We start from the raw sequence: 18,012 nt of genomic DNA, 5'->3' as shown, positions 1-18,012 counted from the left end.
GGTTTTGTACACATGCTGCCGCTCTTACGAGTACTGAATCGGCTCATGGACAACTTAACATAAGCGCAAAGTTATTTGTTTTCGCATTTTATCATCCGTTGTATTATTAAACGAGTTATTATACTCGGTATCTTGTCATGTTGACTTTTTTTTATAATCTCATCCTTCCCAGAGATACATATCTTCATAGCGCCAACGCCAATAGTTCGTTTCACTTATCCCACTAAATCGCTGGGTGATTACGGAGGTAACGAAGTTTCCGTTTTTACGTCTTTCACTAATAGGCAACACAGAATTTTGGATGGATCGCAAATTACTTTGATTCATGTTTCCTTACGTTGCGTCTCAGCGATCACTGTCATCACATCTGTATATGAGGGGAGCAGATCTAAGGAGCACACCAAAATGAAATGATGTAACGAACGAGATTAGTTAGCACGTGACATCGTAAGAAGGTATAAAGTAACAGAGAAACAAAAATATAGATGCAACGTATTCTGGCAGAGGGTACCGTGGGTATGAGAAAAACTGCAAATCGTGACGTCTGCCTGAAATGCTACGAAGAAACCACAAAGTGACACTATAGTTATGTAGGGACGTAGTACCACTGGCTCTACCCGCCAATAATATCGCTGCAAGAAAAATTGTATGTTCGTCAGATGAGTTGCCAGTAGTAGGCGCTGTGAGCTACACGTTTTGTGTATGCCCCGTCAGAATAAAGGTGGCGGGAGTGCGAGTGATTATTTACCACGGCCGCTCCCAATTACCTACAGTTACATTACAGATTATCTAACCAGCGGACTATAAAGACACAAATTTAACGTCAAAATAAAATGATACAAAGATAATAATTTAATCTTTTTGTGTCATTTTACGTTGGCACTAAACTTATTTCTTTAATACTCAGTTGGATTGCGGCAACTGACTATCTCAGTTAGATGTCCCGATATTCAGTTTAACACTTTTCTGTGCACTGTACGGTACGCTTTGAGAAGAGACGTTGTATCTGTAATTTTTGTTTCTTCATCACGGAATCTCGTTTGCTCACTGGGTCTGTATTTTGTACCATATCAATTTTGATGTGCTCTTTGCGCGTATGCCGACTGTCGAAGAGCGTCGTAAGAAAAACTCGAACGATAAAATAATTTGGCGTCTAGGCAAAACCCTTTACGTATGTCCTACAAGCGATTATTGACTTCTTTACTGATTTTCTATCCTATATTGCGCTACTAATTTCAAATCCTAATCGTTCACTCTATTATTAGATTTAAAAATGGCTGTAGTTATAGCACTTTGTTTACGTAAGTTAAGCCCTCAAAACATTCTGAACATTTACTTGCGAAAGGACTGGCGAAAATAACTCGGATGGAACGGTTCACGCGGGGCAGCAACTATCTCAGGATGTACTGTTTCCACACGGAACAGTGTCGTATCTCCGTCGCACTAATGAAATAGGCATATAAAGAAAAGCGCTACTATTCGCATTGGCAGTACACGTTACACAGCAAAGTCGAGGACGTCGACAATTACCAGTAGCTACAATACGCATAGAAGGCGCCTCTGGCGAGATAATATAAAAGATTAAAACACGAGAATGGAACATCGAGTTACCGTTGAGAAAATCACTTTAAAGGAAGCTTTTCGCTGTTTCCTAAGGCTCTTAACAGAGGTTTCGCACCCGATGTAGCAGAAAACAAACAGGCAAGAAAAAGCCGCACCCTGCTAACAAACACCACGAAGAATTGTAATAGCCCACACTCGCAAGTTTCAGCGATGCGATTCTCGTTACAGACGCGAGCTCGCAGGATTAGGTAGAGCTGGTTTCCTCACTGCCGGTGATGGGCCAAAGACGTGTTTCCAGCCTGTGGAAGCTTTAGACAGCCGTTGGCTGCGGCACGGGCAGCGGTGGCGGCGGCGGCGGTGGCGGGGGCGGGGGCGGGGGCGGCGTGGCGACGCTGGGCCGGCCGGCGCTGGAGGCGGGCTCGTGGTCGGTGAGCGCGAGAGAGGCGCTGGCCGTCGCCGTGCTGGTCGAGCAGCGCCGGAAGACGCGCTTCAGCAGCCCGGGCACGCAGGTGGCGCGCCGCCGGTGGCGCAGCAGCACGTACACGTACGGGTCGAGCATGAAGTGCAGCGCCAGCAGGCACTCCGCCACGTCGAAGAACAGCTTGTACCGCGACCCCTCCACCAGCTGCGTCATCGGGATCGACATCTGGAACACCGGGCAAGCGGGGTCTGCAGATGCGAGCCGCACTGCCAGCTTCGGCGTAACTAGTATCGGAAACTGACAAAGGTGGGGGTGGGGCGACGGGGAGAACGCCGTACGATACGAGGTGTGTGCCAAAAGTCGTAAAATAGATTTTTAAAAAACATTTATTAACAATATCTGTAGATCGTATTCGTGTCGGGTCTCCGGCCGGAACGTATCGTCGTCTCGACACGATATTTCGGATGTCCGTCTTCGGGTGAGTAGGCCGTCGCACTATCTCGCTGGAACTGAAATCGGACACTTTATTTCTTCTTTCTTTATTGTACTTCGGTGCCCCATCTGGGGCGGGCTGGCAGCAACGTATGCGCTGCTCTTCAGCCGAATGACATTAATTATACAAAGGAAGACATTTGAAGGAACAGAAAGGAGAAAATATGGTGTACATATACATAAAGAAGGAGGAACAGTACGGAAGAGAACAGACAAAAAGCGGGCGACTGTAAGATGCAGATAAAAACCGTAAAAAATGAGTCCACAAAAAACAAAACCACACACTGGATCGTAAAAGTATCGACGGATGGCGTAGCACGTAACAATCACTGGCAATAACACTACGTACAAGTTCGGCACACAATTAGAATCGCAGCTCTCGACGCACAGGAGAACGGCACCGAACGCGACACATAGTACACCTATGACGATGACCAAACAGAGAGGATCTGCCAGGGGCGTACAGACGAGGGGGTGGAAAGAAGGGAGGGAGGGGAGGAGAGGGAGGCGAGGAGAGGGAGGGGAGACGGGTGGGGGGCGCGCCGAAGGGGGCCGGGGAGTGAAGGGCGTGGGAGGGAAGGAGAAAAATCTACTCTGCGAGAAGGAGAGAGAGGGAAAAGGGGTGGGGGAACAAGACAGGGTTACAGTTGGAAGGAAGGGTAGAGCTCACGGCGAAGTTCAACATCCGGGAGGGGGAGGTGCTGGAAATTGCCCTGATGAAGGAGACATAGTGTTTGGAGGTGCAAAGAGGAAGAGATACAGCGATAGAGGTGCGGCATCGGGCGGGGGGTGGAGAGGATGGAGGAAACCGAGGGGTGGGGATCGAGCCTGTAGACAGTGTAATGGATGCGGAGATGTTGGAGAAAAACGAGGAGGTGGGGCAAGGGGATGAGGTCGTACAGGAGCCGTGTGGGGGAAGAAAGGAGGATACGGAAGGCGGGGCGGAGTGTGTGGCGTTTGAGGATTCGTAGGGCCTTGTAAAAGCAGGTGGGTGCAGAGATCCGGGCAGTGCTGGCATAACAGAGGATAGGACGGATGAGGGATTTGTACGTGTGGAGGACGGTGGAAGGATGCAATCCCCACGTCCGGCCAGACAGGAGTTTCGGTAGGCGGAGGCGGGAATGGGCTTTCTGCCGGACGGTCGGGAGGAGAGGGGTCCAGGTGAGGTGACGGTCGAGGGTGAGGCCAAGGTATCTCAGGGTGGGGGTGAGCTGGATGGGGCGACCATAAATGGTGAGGTAGAAATCAGGGCGATAAATCGTACACGCCGCGGCAGCTCCTTTTTGCACCGACCGTGGTTCCAGCGCGCGCGCGCGAACGTAACTGCCCTCTAGCGACAGGGACAACAGTGTACCAATGGTGTAAGCTTGCAGACACAATAAATCGATATCAAACACTACTGACAGTTTTTGATAACCGAAACAGGAACTATTGTTTCTTAGTAACAAATAGAACAGGCTTCCAAGACTTACTCAAAAGGATACCCCTTATCTCTGTTTATAATATTGTCAGACAGCCAGATTTCAATGGCTTCTTTCACTACACATCCCAATACCGCGACGCAGGGGCAACGATTTGTGTCTCATCGTATAACATTTTATGTACTTCAGTAAGACAATGTTCTGCCACTGCAGATTTTTCTTTTCAGAAAGCCCGGGGTCTACAAGATCCCCTGCCATTGCTGGAAAGCCTATATCGGACAAATGATTCGTACAGTCCGTGATCGTTGCGTGGAGCATCATCGTCACAGGTGTTTATTTCAACCGGAAAAATTTGCAATAATGGAACATTGTCATACTGAAGGACATAAAATGTTGTACGATTTCAGTTCCGGCGAGACAGTGCGACTGCCCACTCACCTGAAGATGGCGGCCAGGTGGACCGCCGAAATATTGTGTCCAGATGACGATATGTTCTGGCTCAAGATCCGACACGAATACAACCAATTATTACGCCGGGAAAGTTTACGGAGGCAGTATCTGTAGAGTGGCTAAATGTTCTTCAAAGTACTCTCCACGATTATCTACATACAATGACGGAAAAAAGTTAGTACACCTGGAAAGACGACGTCGATTTTGATCCGATGACGTCATATGCCACGGGGGGGGATACTAATGTTCTGATAATGGTATCAATGTCTCGTCCGCCAACAGATAGCGTAGTGGCACAGCTACAAGAGCGTGATCTGTGTCTACCCTTTAATAGGGAATGCTCACAGCCAGAAGGCTCAGTGTGGTGCAAACGTGTGAAGCGAGCAGGCAACGATGCCACGAAGACGCAGTCGTGCTTCCTACAGGCAACTGAGCGAGTTTGAAAGGGGTCAAACTGCGGCCTTCCGAGTGGCGAGATGGTCTTTTCGGACAATTGCCACACAAGTTAGACGTGCTGCGTCAGTTGTGCAACGATGCTGGTATCAGTGATCACGTGAACATTCTCACACCCGTAGGCGATGTTCTGGACTTCCGCGCAGCACAGAAGCCCGCCAGGATCGTCGTACTGTAAGGGCAGCAGTGGCAGATCGTACAGCTACCACAGCACAGATAAGAGTGCTTGTGAGCCCAGTCGTGTCGACACGAACTGCTGCGAACTGGTTATTAGCACTCGGACTACGGGCTCATACACCTCTGACCCATCCTCCACTCACACCACATCATCGACGTGCGCCGTCCGGTGTGGCCGAGCGGTTCTAGGCGCTTAAGTCTGGAACCGCGCGACCGCTACGGTCGCAGGTTCGAATCCTGCCTCGGGCATGGATGTGTGTGATGTCTTTAGGTTAGTTAGGTTTAAGTAGTTCTAAGTTCTAGGGGACTTATGACCACAGCAGTTGAGTCCCATAGTGCTCAGAGCCATTTGAAACTTGACTCTTTCATGCTCGGTACACCCCACTGAAGGCCTCGACGAGAGTCTCCTTTAAAGATATCACAGCCGCTTTGGCAGCATCGATGCTGTCAAAATGGCGTCCTTTGAGTACGTTCTTCACCTGGGGTAACCGAAAGGTGGCCGGGACCGTAGGGTGGCTGCGGCAGTGCTGTCGGATTATGCTTCGCCAGGAACTCACAGACGCAGAGGTATCTGTGGCTCGGCACTGCCGTGATTCAGCAATCAAGTAGTAGTGACGACTTTTCACATGCAGATGACCCTTTTCTGCAGTCTTTCCAGAGAACACCGACGCAGTAGGCAGTGTTAACGGTCTGTCCTTGTGGTACACACTTACTACGAATCGCACCCTTGTCGTCGAGAAAGACAATCAGCAGTTTGGATTCGTTCATCCTGATCTTCTTCTGCTTCGGGTAAGCCGTGATGTGCCATTCTGCACTCTGGCGCTTCGTCTCTGGGTCGCAGTGAAATGTCTACATTTCATCACCGGTAATAAAGCTGTTCAAATAATCCAGTTTAATTCCGACAGGTCCCTTAGTTCACTCGCGATCAGCACTCGACTGACCTTTTGCTCGTCCGTCAACAGTTCGCAGACCGGCTTAGCTCACACTTTTTGTGTGTTTAATTCTTTCGTAACGATGCGATGCACAACGGTTTTCGGAATGTTCGAAGTGTCAGCCAGCAGCCAAACACTCATTCGACACTCAGCATTCAGTAACCCATGAACAGGAGGCACATATTCATCGGTTTGGCTTCTTGATGCTCGTCTAGAGCGGGGTCATCGTCCACCCCTTCCTGACTCCCCTTAAACTACTTCGTCCACCTCGTAACTTGCACAGACGAAAGAGCAGACTGCCTGTAGGCTTGTTTTAGTAGTTCGTAAGTTTCACCAGCTTTTTTGTCGAGTGTTGTACAGAACTTGATTGCCCAACTTTCTTTGGAAATTCTACACGAATACTCTACGTCTACATGGATAGTCTGCAAATGACATGTAAGTGCCTGGCAGAGGGTTCATCGAATCAGAGGGTTCATCAAACCACTATGATTCGCCAGGAACTCACGAACGCAGAGACATGTGTGGCTGGGTATTGTCGTGATTCGGCAGCCAGGTAGCGGTGATGACTTTTCACATGCGGATGACCATTTTCTGCAGTATTTCCAGCCTTTTCAGATTATCCGCCATGACGTGGGTTTCAGAACAGGAGTGTACTAAATCAGCGATCCTGGCATCACAGACTACCATTGCTCACCCCCTCTACACACACGCACACACACACACACACACACACACTTTCCATCTAAGTTGAATGGCTCGAAAGTATTGCGACCTGCCGGGCCGCAACAAAAAAATTATGACTTTTGGGACACACTTTGTAAGCCGCTTGTGTGTACTAAAGTTCTCGAACTGGCCCTCTGTAGGTTGTTGGCACAGATACTCCCATCGGACAAAATACGGGGTGAGTATGAAGTCTTTCCCAGATTACACAAAAATTATTTCTAAGGAACTATTTTAGATGCAGTAATGCAGTTTCTTGCAAAAGGTAGCTTAACTCAAAGTTTTCTGTGGATACTTCCACATATCGATGCAATTTTCTTTCCAAGTGCTGGCCTAACTCATGAAGTTCTTACGGACACACTTCTACAGATGCTCTGACAGCATCTGATTTCTTTTATCTCTCTCTTGATACATTTAGCGTAATTTAGGAGTGCTGCTGTCACAGAGTCGGCTAACTTCGACGATAATTAACTCGGAAACGACTCAACGTATCGACTTTTTTTCTTAACAATTACTTCTCAGCACGGCGTCCCATGCAACACCCTTACAAGGTTTTCAGACTGTTTCTGACCACCCTGTATATTTTCATACGCGTTCTCTCTCTCTCGTGCGCCAATAAAACAAGGCACTTCAAATCAAATGCACAACGGAAACCTTTACGACAAATGACGCTCGTGTGGCATCAAGATGTTTAATGTATACATTTATTACAAAAGGCACGTGTTTGAAAACTTGTGACAGTTACAAAGAATACGTAGATGTAAACGTGTCTTTGCTGAACCTACCAAACAGTGTGTTATATAATTTCTGTTACAGGCCTCTAGGGGTTGTAAAGGGAACTTAGTAACGTGTTGTTAGCGAACCCATATCTGGAAATGTACCGTTTGGATGTAAAATAAATTTGAAGATCGGACCACTCTCAAATATCCGCGTACACTGCGATGATAAGGAGCTCTGACTTGTATGCTTGATGGGAACCCTTGACATGGGCAATGTTTCAGTACTCGTTGTCGGGTTCTCTTCTACGTGACGAGGGACGTGCTGTTGAAACTCGAGAGTGCGGCCCGTCCGTGAAACATCACAGTCAACCTTCCTTGTTATCGACGCACCATTTTGTCTCAGCCGTTGCTGTAGTCGGACGAAAATGGAATGTGATGTCATAATTACAACAGGGACTGAGGACGGCGCCCAGTTCTCATATTGCGTGAGATTTGAAAGCGATTCGATCTTCAAACTTATTTTATATCCAAACGGTACATTTCCGAATAAGGGTTTCCTATCAAAACTAAACTGCCGGAGAAAAATTAATACACCCTTTTAGAGGTTTTCAGTTCATTCAGGATTTATTGTCTCAAGAGTTCGTACGGAATACACGAAATAATTACATTTACATATCAACAGCAGAAGCGGTTCTGAGGTACGACGTATCGACGCACGCTGAAACACCATATTGGTATGTAGTGTAGTCTATACGGGCGGCAATGCAGGCGCTGACTCTGACATACAGTCGACCGAACAGATAGCGAATATTGTTCTGGGATACGTTATTCCACGACTTCTCGACCTGTTCACGCAGTTCTGCAAGAGCTGTCGGTTGACGAGTCGCACGAGTCACTTCTTGTCTCACCATATCCCACACATGCTCGATTGGAGATAAGTCCGGAGATCGTGCTAGCAAGGAAAGTTTCACAGGCAGTGTGTGGGTGAGCACTAACCAGCTGGAACAACACACCGCCATCCTGTCTAAAAACATTCTCACCGAACCGAGCGCTGGTTAGTGTCCTCTTCAGAAACACCAAAGGTGAACGGGAGTGTTGACAATCGCATCAAGGACCAGTGTGTGTCTCGGGCGAATGAACTCTGTGAGACAGCGCTCACCAGTATGGCGTTTGCGCAGACGGCCACCAGTTACGTGCAGGCAGAATCTGCTTTGATTGCTAAAGACCGTGGCGCGCCACTGTATCTTCCTCTCACGGCACGAGGCGAGCCGCGCACGTCGATGCAGCGGCGTGAGTGGAGGACGGGAGGGGCTGGAGGTGTACCTTCCCGTAGTCCCGCTGCTAGTAAGCAGTTCCCAACACTTTGTGTTGACACATCTGGGTCCACAAGCCCTCTTGTCTTTGATATAGTAACTCTACGATCTGACACTGCTGTCCTTACAAGATGACGATTCTGGCGGGCGTCTGTGCTGTGTGGAAGTCCAGAACCTCGTCTACGGGTATGAGAATGTTCACGTTATCACTGATACCAGCATCGTTACACGGTTGATACAGCACGTCCAACTTGTGTGGCAGTTTTCCGAAAGGACCATCCCGCCACTTGGAAGGCCACAATTTGACCCCTTTGAAACTCGCTCAGTCGGCTGAGGAAGCACGAGCGCATCTTCCGGTTGGCTGCTCGCTTCACACGTTTGCACCACACTGAGCCTTCTGGCTGTGAGCATTCCCTATTAAACGCTAGACACAGATGGCGCTCTGGTAACTATTCCACTACGCTATCTGTTAGCGGACGACGTTGAAACATCTACTATCCCCCAGGTGGCATATGCCGTCGTCGGATCAAAACTGACGTCTCCTTTTCAGGAGTACTAATTTTTTTCTCCGGCAGTGTATATCTACTAAGTCCCCCACTAAGTACCCCTACAACCTGTAACAGGAATTGTGAAACACTCTGTATTGTCAGAAGCTAATGAGAACCTCGCCAGAACCGAAAGAAGAGCCAGCGTTTATTAATGTTGTCTGCCAAACAAGTCATATGAGGAAGTTTTTTCTGTAAAGGCTGCACATGGAGAGCGTAAACGGGGTGAGTGGTGAAGGGCAGCACTTGCGCGCTGAGTGATGGCCCGCCTGCCGGCCGCTGCTAAGTAAACTACACATGTCACGCCGCCCGCCGGCTCGTGTATTTCTCCGTCACTTGTGCACTCATCTCGCTTCTCGGTGGGCGCCAACTGCACTTCTCATTTTTTGCCGCTCGCACCATCTATTTCCAGTATGCCTCACATGGCCAAGGAATACGTGTAAACATACCAAGTAACAGAAGGCCGGCCGATGTGGCCGAGCGGTTCTAGGCGCTCCAGTCTGGAACCGCGCGACCGCTACGGTCGCAGGTTCGGATCCTGCTTCGGGCGTGGATGTGTGTGATGTCTTTAGGGTAGTTAGGTTTAACGAAAACATTGATAGGCAGCATTAGTTGGAAGACATCAGAGCTTTCAGCAGTCGTTGTAGGTGAGGTGCTATTACTGCGGTACGTCGCGTCATCTTACACTTCGTGGAGAGGCTGCTGTGTAGAGGTGATACTGACATGGAGGCGGTATTTGTCGATTGCAATATGACTGTCATTTCAATAGGTGCTATGGCTTGGCTAGGTGAGCATCGTGCTCTGGTTGTGGTGGAGTATACTAGTAATGATGGTTCTGTGATTACTATGCAGCAGCCATTTCGCATTCGGATCGAACATGACCGACACGATTCTGTTCCTGATACAAGAACTATTCGAGTTTGGGTATCTGACTTCAGACCATCAAGTTCTGTACTGAAAAGAAAATCTACTGGCCGACTGCGGACTAAAACAACGCCGGGAAATGTGGCGCTTGTGAGAGCGTCCGTCCAGCAATCTCCAAAGCGTTCAGCACTTAAACATGCAGTTGCCCTCGGATTGTCTGATAGGAGTGTCTGCAGAACTTCACATGCACCTCTAGAAATTCTGAAAGAGCTATTTCCTAGACGTCTTCTGTCTTTGCGAGGGAGGACGACTGTTCAAACCCGGTTTTCATGATTTCCCTAAATCGCTTCAGGCAAATACCGGGATGGTTCCTTCGAAAGAGCACGGCCAACTTCCTTCCCTAATCCGATGGGACCGATGACCTCGCTGTTTGGCCCTCACCCCAAATCAACCGACCAACCGATCTTCGAGAGGAGATATCACCTGGCTATCAAAGTCACCCAATTAATCACCTTGTAATTTTTTTCCTTAGGGACACTTCAAAGCTCAAGTGTACAAACATCGCCCCATATCCCCCTGCAAACACTTAAGGACGCACTCACCCTGGAAGTGGCTGCCATTTCACCGGAGATGACACAAACTAGGAACAACTTTCGGGAAAGGCTTCGTCAATGTGTCAATAACAGAGGACACCATTAACCGGACATAATTTTAAGAATCTGATAGTGTAAAAGGCATAGTATTCGTTGTTCACAAATGAAAGTGTTTTCTCTATATCTTTGTTTGTTTGTAGTTACTTTTTGAAATACGGCAGGTCTTTTTGTCGGACACTGCACCTGTGTACGGTTGTTCTTTCAGGCAAGCATTTCTCTTTCGATTTTCTTCGTGCTATCCCTTCATACGAGGTCTATAGTTTTGTGTAGCTACATTTCTCACGTGTGATGCGTTCAAATGCCATCCGTGAGAACCGTGAGTTCATTGTGTTAGCCGTTCAGATTTATATGAAGTATGCTCAGATGCGTAAGAGTACGATCGAAATGCCCTTTATGGACCCTCAAAAAAGTGTACAGGGTAAATATCAACAACTGATACAAACTACACCACACATTTCCATAGAGAATAAGCAATAAAAGGGGACTAATGAAGATATGTTCGTAACGATTGTTCTTTTTTTTTCTCTTTATCATTGTTTCATCCTTCTCGACCTACACAAGCGAGGGTTGTGCTGCGAGCGGTAACATATCCGCTCTTCAGCGAGAGAGATTAATGAACAATATACGAAAGTGATTTAAAAACTTTACATGGTGATAATATTCTGTCGAGCTTCCAGCCGGGCCAAATGGTTTAAAATCCCCTAGCTTGCGGCGTACTTCTCGGCCTGTCAAGTGGTGACCGTCTTCTGCTTGCTGCTACCGCCCTTACATAGCCGCGCTGCCTTCTGTGACGTCACTGGTGCTCGCTCCAGCGCCATAAAAGGCAATGTTCTCGTTGCGCGCCCGCCGCCTACGCTTCAACCTTTCGATGACCGAGTCCTCAACCGTGCTTAGCTGCAGGCCGCCGTCTTTATTGAGGGTGTTGTCACACATTTTTATCACGATTGCTTCTTTTATTACGCTATCGCAGAAATTATTAATCCGTGTAATAACAGCTGAGTACTCTGCCGAAAGCTCTTGGGTTTTAATCCTTTCAGACAGGAATTTTTTTTCTGGAGGAAGGGAAATGTTTCTATGTGGTAAAGCTCTTAGGTGGTTTTTTAATGGCTCTAAATGCAAGATTTATACAAAAATATGTAAGCGTTTTCAAAACATGCTTTGTACAATTGGTTTCATTTTATGAAATAAAATAAATAATTATTAAATATTCTCTATTGTAGTAAATATTAAAACGATCATGTAATAACTACCATGCAAAATAAAAATAATATTCAACTCTACAGAGGAATACAGCGAACCAACCACAACCGTGCATTCTAGTCGTCCAAGTTGCTGCGCAGTGCTACATTGACTTGCTGATATTTTCACTGTAATGCCCCACAGTTGGTAGCGTTTTCACGTGATTAAAAAGTTGAACATCCACAAATGTGTACCTCAGGTTTCCACTGGGAAAAACACTTCTGTTGCAGCTAAGACACAGTAAAAGTTAATGTACACAGCTGCAGCCAGAGTCTGAATGGGTTAAACCACTTTACGCTGCAGGTAGCTCCAGAGAATTTTATCAGTACATATCGCCGTTAAACCATGCATTCGTACTTTAGAAGATGTTGGTAATGCTGTGTGGCTAGGGCCTCCCGACGGGTAGACCGTTCGCCTGGCGCAAGTCTTTCGAGTTGACGCCACTTCGGCGACTTACGTGTCGATGAGGATGAAATGATGAAGATAAGGACAACACAACACCCAGTCCCTGAGCGGAGAAAATCTCCGACCCAGCCGAGAATCGAACCCAGGCCGTTAGGTATGCTGACCATTCAGCTACCAGGGGCGGACTTAGAAGATGTTAAATGACATAAAGGTTTAAGTTAAAATGGCAATAACCTTATAGAGATTTTCTTAAGGTAAAAGCCGAATTTCTTTTATGATTAGGGGTGAGCAGGAGGCGATGAGCGTTTTGTGGGGAGTGTGTGGGAATGAAATGGGATGAAAAAGACGGAGATGAGGACTCTGAACAAAGTTCTTGGAAAGGGAAGGAGAACGGCGCTAAGACCCTGACATAGTGAAGAAAGGGATGATTCATATGAAGCTGGAGGGATGGATGGACCACTAGGTGTATTTCGTGGTCAGCCAGATGCAGGTGGTTCAAGTGTCATTGGAATAGACTGCGAATAGTGGAAGCTTTTCGGGATGCTTTGGTCCACCCGCGGTCGAGTGCAAGGGTTGGGAATCATGGCCATGGTTTTCATACTAGATGCCATTTTATTTTCGTCATGCAGCCTTCTGTTCTGAGGCATCTGGAATACATCTTCCGTACCCCATAGATCGGACGAGGTGGTCTAATTGACTGTCCTTCGTGGTCACAGATTCTCAATCCCTCGGTCTTACACCTATGGGAGTGCGTGAATGATATCGTTAGAGACATGCTGGAAACATATAGTTATGTTGCCTGTGATGGATTCTGGATGCAGGCTGATGAATTTGAACGAGAGTGAAAGCCCATGCTGCGATGTGTGCGTAGATGACTAACTGACAGCCTGGCATCCACTTGAATGCATTGTACATGGTGCTGCATAGTGTGAGTTAAACAGTCTCTGTCATCGAAACCACACATCTGCAGCCATAGATAAAAAATTAGTCACCCCTACAGAAATCATTACAAGCATCACTTAAAACCGTGTAATTCCGCCCCTAGATTTGATGTCCGCCTTTTACCCGCTGTTCCAACGTGTCCCATCGATTTTCTAAGGGGTTCAAATCAGGTGATTTTGCAGGCCTATTGTGATGTAATAGGGTGGGGCAGTGTTCAGGAGACCAGTTACATAATCTTCCAGCCCGATTAAATTTGCTTCTGTCGTCTTAACGCGGCTGTGTGAGCAATGGCCTTTTGCGAGGTGACCAGCTCCAAATGTTCACTGCATGCAGTTCTAGTCGCAACATTCTCTCGCCAACAGGTTTGAATGGACCTTCATTCAGTGCCTGCAGCGGTTCCTGTCGGGGTTGGAAGCCATTTTTATTCACAATTCGAGAAACGCGTCTCCGGTACCTCTCAGAAAGGATCTTTTTCCGACCACTGTTCTGACTTCGTGTTTCGTGATCACGTGTGTTACACCACTGCTTGTAGACACTTTGAACAGTATACCACGAAGCACCAAGAAATCCAGCGACTTCCCATACCATATGGCCATGGACCTGGCCAAAGACAATTGCTCCTTTTTGTCACTCTGTCACGTCCATGTTTACATACAATGTCCGCTCGATACACAAATGTCTCACGCAGAGGCAGTGTGCACGCAGTTGAGCACGTGACTCGATCATTGTGCCATCTGTAAAGGCTGAATGATTCACCTGTGCTTGCTCACTAAAGTGCGCGTCATTTATGTTGGCGGCCGAGTTTAGGTTCGTTCTGTGCATCTGACGTCACAAAACACAGTCTGCCAATGAACAGAGAACGACATTGCCAGATCTCGACTGCAGTGCAGAGCATGGACGAGTGTCTTCAGTTTAAGAAACGTTCAGTCATAAATAAAGTAATAGAACAAAAGCAATATCTTGATAGCAGACTTTCTTTTATAGAAAGTTTGGAAAAAGCATTCTTTATACCAATTGCTTCATATTCTATTAATTAATTCAACCAAACAAGAAATAAGACTCCTAATTCAGGCGATAGCAAGGAAAGGTGTTTGTATCAATCACACGAACCGCTTTTTCGCAATAATGAACAGCGGTAATTGTTTATTTCCTATTGTACTTCGACGAAGCGTGAGTAATTCATAGTCATACCAACAGTGTTTGTCAGTATTTTGCGTGACATGTTAGAGTCTTCATGGGGCTCTTTAGTTGGACGACTTGCGATAGCGTAACGGTTAAGGTGGTGGGCTTCTATGTGAAAGGTTATGAGTTCAAACCTTGTGCAAAACGTAACATTTTCATTATTTAAAAAAATATCGAAGTGCGTTACTTCACGAATTATATTTGTTTGAATGCAATTTTTTTAAATTTCTAGTGCTTTGTCTCTTTATTTAAAATAAAGCCAAATGTGCTCAGTGTAAATAAAACTTTTGTTACAGTCGGGAAAGACGGAATATTTCTCAATATTACATACGGCACCTATCTGGTACTTAAATTAAATGAGATATTGTTATACACTAAATTTTATATGAAATTTAGCTGTCTTGTCCACATTTCATTCTCAACATTGTGGCAACTATAATAGACCATACGGAAAGTATATGCTATAGACTTTTACCTCTGCAAACTCTTCAAAATTTCGTACAAAGGTTTACTACATTTAATGCTGCACAATAACTGCGTTGAACGTCGAACCGAAATTAAGTCATTTATGGGGGGAAGGTATCGGTCAAGAAGATGTGTAAAAATCTAATTTTTGGGCCAAATAGTTTTTGTGGAATCGAATGATAAGACTGTCAAAGCAGTCGGAACACGATGTGTCTGCACAGGCGAGCAGTGCAGTGACAAAATCGCGCACTGCGCGGAATGCGGGGAGCACGTCTCTGTAGCAGGGAAAGGGTTAATGAAGCCGTGGTGGCTTTACTTCATGAACTGCGCTCCCCCATAAACGTAAGTTTGCGAACTATACTATACTATGGCGCTGCTTCTATTGGCGCATGCGTCGTTTGCAACTGGCAACGCAGCAATCTCCCGCGTCTGGGCGGGCATGCGCGAGCCGCCAAGATAAAAGAATTGAACTATAGTGTCACTAATTTTCTGCGTGGTGAGCATATGTTCATAATAACGTGTACGGGATGAACATTAATAAAACCGACACATTGTTACGATGGGTTCCTGACTGGATATGGAAGAACAAAGGTCCTATGAACATGTGTCCGGAAATGCATCGTTGCCACGGTAGATCGCGCTGACGAATGACAGTGTGACCACGTGCCATTGTTCCCTTTGTGTTGTAATCGGTGTGATTGACGTAGCAGCATAATGGTCCGGTATTCATGTTGGGAAAAGTCGAGATGATGTTTGTGTACGACCAAGCACATGGAAACGGTCGAGAGGTAACACGGCTATACCACGACGAGAACCCTCACAGACACCAACCGCATCACACAACATTTCAAGCCCTTTTTGGGCGTTTGTGTGAGCATGGTTCTTTCACACAGACGAAAGTGGAGAGACGGCGAACTGTGCATACACCAGATCTGGAGGACTGCGTCCTACAGGATACTGAGTACAAGCTCCAGGCAAGTGCCCCCCCCCCCCCCTCCTCCCCAAGCATGGTGTACGCCAAAGTACGATTATGTGTGTCCTGCCTGACAACCGTTAGTATCTCTGTCACCTGCAACGAGTGCAAGGAGTATCGGCAGCGCATTTCCCTCTACGGGAAGCATTTTACACCGGACCATCACAATTACGGGATTTTTGTCATCCATCCTCTTCACGGTACACTGTGTCAATCACACAGTCTGCAACACACAAGAAACACACGGCACGTGGTCAGAGGAACTGTCATTCGTCAGCGCCATCTAACGTGGCAACGATGCATTTCTGGACACATGTTCGCAGGATCTTTTTTCCTCCATTTGCAGTCAGAAATCCGCCCCTGCAGTTTGTCAGTTTTATTGATGTTCAGCTCTTATATGTTCCTTATCATTTCAGCCGCCATCATCTGAAGGATTTCCCGGTTGTGCAAAATAACCCTACACAAATTTGAGTTCAGAGTCAGTATATGATGCAGTCTCAGAAGGCTCAAACGGCAGAACGTGGTCTCCAAAAGAAAAATATTCCGGTTCGAATTCCGATTTGCCACGCAGTTCACTTGTAAAAACTGAACAATTCTGCATGTGTATAGCCGAAAGTAAAAGAATATGAAATTAAGAAGGCATCTTCTATTTTCGTAGCTGAGGAGCCAGCGTTTCGAGGAGGGCACGAAGTTCGATCATCTGTTTCACCAGGGGTATTTTTCTTGGGGATGGGGGATTCACGATAACTGGTCAGGGGTAGACTCGGCCTCAAGATAAGTCGTAGTGGCTACGAATGATTGCTCCTCTGGTTTCGTAAGCCCACAAAAATGGTCGAGGCTTAGGTCTGCGGATGATATGCTTGTCCTGTAGACCGCCAAACGACGCCTACAGGGGTTGGGAAAAAAAGGGAAACACCGCGGGAAATGCACACTTGAACTTAAATGTAGATTTTTCTGTCGTAACCACAAGCTTCGGGACGACGAAGACGAACGGAAGACCAGAGATGGCGGTCAGGAAACGTCGGCCAATGGTGCGCGGAATTGGACCGCGCAGAGCTAGGAGCGACACCTGCAAGCGGGGAATATAAGCGCCGCCCCTGCCAGCTTCGGCCGCTCAGATCGGCCCAGTCTGCAACGGGATTAGTGCTACGCTATCAGATTGTCTTGGTACGTTTCAAGTGCTTACTTGGACTCGGTGTATAGCAAGAACTCTACTGTTTTCATGTCACCTCTCGCTAGCGACATTTGCTGTAATCAAAGTTAAGTACTGTCAATTTGCTTTCTAAAAATAAAACTACTAATGTTATTTGCTTTCCGGTGTGGCCGAGCGGTTCTAGGCACTTCAGTCTGGAACCGCGCGACCACTACTGTCGCAGGTTCGAATCCTGCCTCGGGCATTGATGTGTGTGATGTCCTTAGGTTAGTTAGGTTCAAGTAGTTCTAAGTTCTAGGGGACTGATGTTAAGTCCCATAATGCTCAGAGCCATTTGAATGTTATTTGTTTAAATTATTGTGTAGCATTCCGAGAACGCAACATCCTTTAGGCACCCTGTAAGCAAGGAGTGGGCAAGACCCCACACAGATACGTGTACTAACCAAGCTTACAGATGGCGCTTTTGTATTTGACCACGAATGGCACCTCTGAAATGTCCTCAACACACAAGCGTCACTCGTAGTCAGAACAGTGTTCTGTGTAGTTGTGAAAGCATTATGTCGCAGCTAAGTGAATTCGAAAGTGGGCAACTTGTTGGTGTTCGTATGCTGGGTGATTCCGCGCCCAACGGAGCGGAAGTGTTTACTGTTCTAAGAGGCACACTACTGAGGATTTATATAAGGTGGTGCCGAAGACATAAAACCTGAAATATGGAGCAATGGAAGAAAGTCATTTGGTCGGATGAGGCTTGTCTCTCACTGTTTCCAATTTCTGGGAGAGTTTATGTTCCAAGAATGAAACACGGTTGGGTTCTGGTGATGATTTGGGCTGCAATATCGTGGTATTCCATGGGAATCGTGGGTACTCTGCAAGGTCGCATTACTGGGGATTACTGTCAAGGCTTACGTGACCGTTGTGAGTGATCCAGTC

At 46.9% G+C, this 18,012-nt stretch overlaps 1 protein-coding gene across 1 annotated transcript in view; it reads right to left on the bottom strand.

Annotated features, from left to right (window-relative positions):
* Nucleotides 1–1,873: 1,873 nt before the first annotated feature.
* LOC126249091 (prostaglandin D2 receptor) overlaps nt 1,874–18,012 on the bottom strand; it is a 406,101-nt gene continuing 389,962 nt past the window's right edge. Inside the window, exon 4 of the mRNA XM_049950742.1 lies at nt 1,874–2,209. Coding sequence (XP_049806699.1) covers nt 1,874–2,209 — 336 coding nt within the window. The remainder of the gene's footprint in view (nt 2,210–18,012) is intronic.

Source organism: Schistocerca nitens, chromosome 3 (assembly GCF_023898315.1).
Source record: "Schistocerca nitens isolate TAMUIC-IGC-003100 chromosome 3, iqSchNite1.1, whole genome shotgun sequence".
NCBI classification, from domain to species: Eukaryota; Metazoa; Arthropoda; class Insecta; order Orthoptera; family Acrididae; genus Schistocerca; species Schistocerca nitens.
This window is presented reverse-complemented; position numbering and strand designations above follow the sequence as displayed.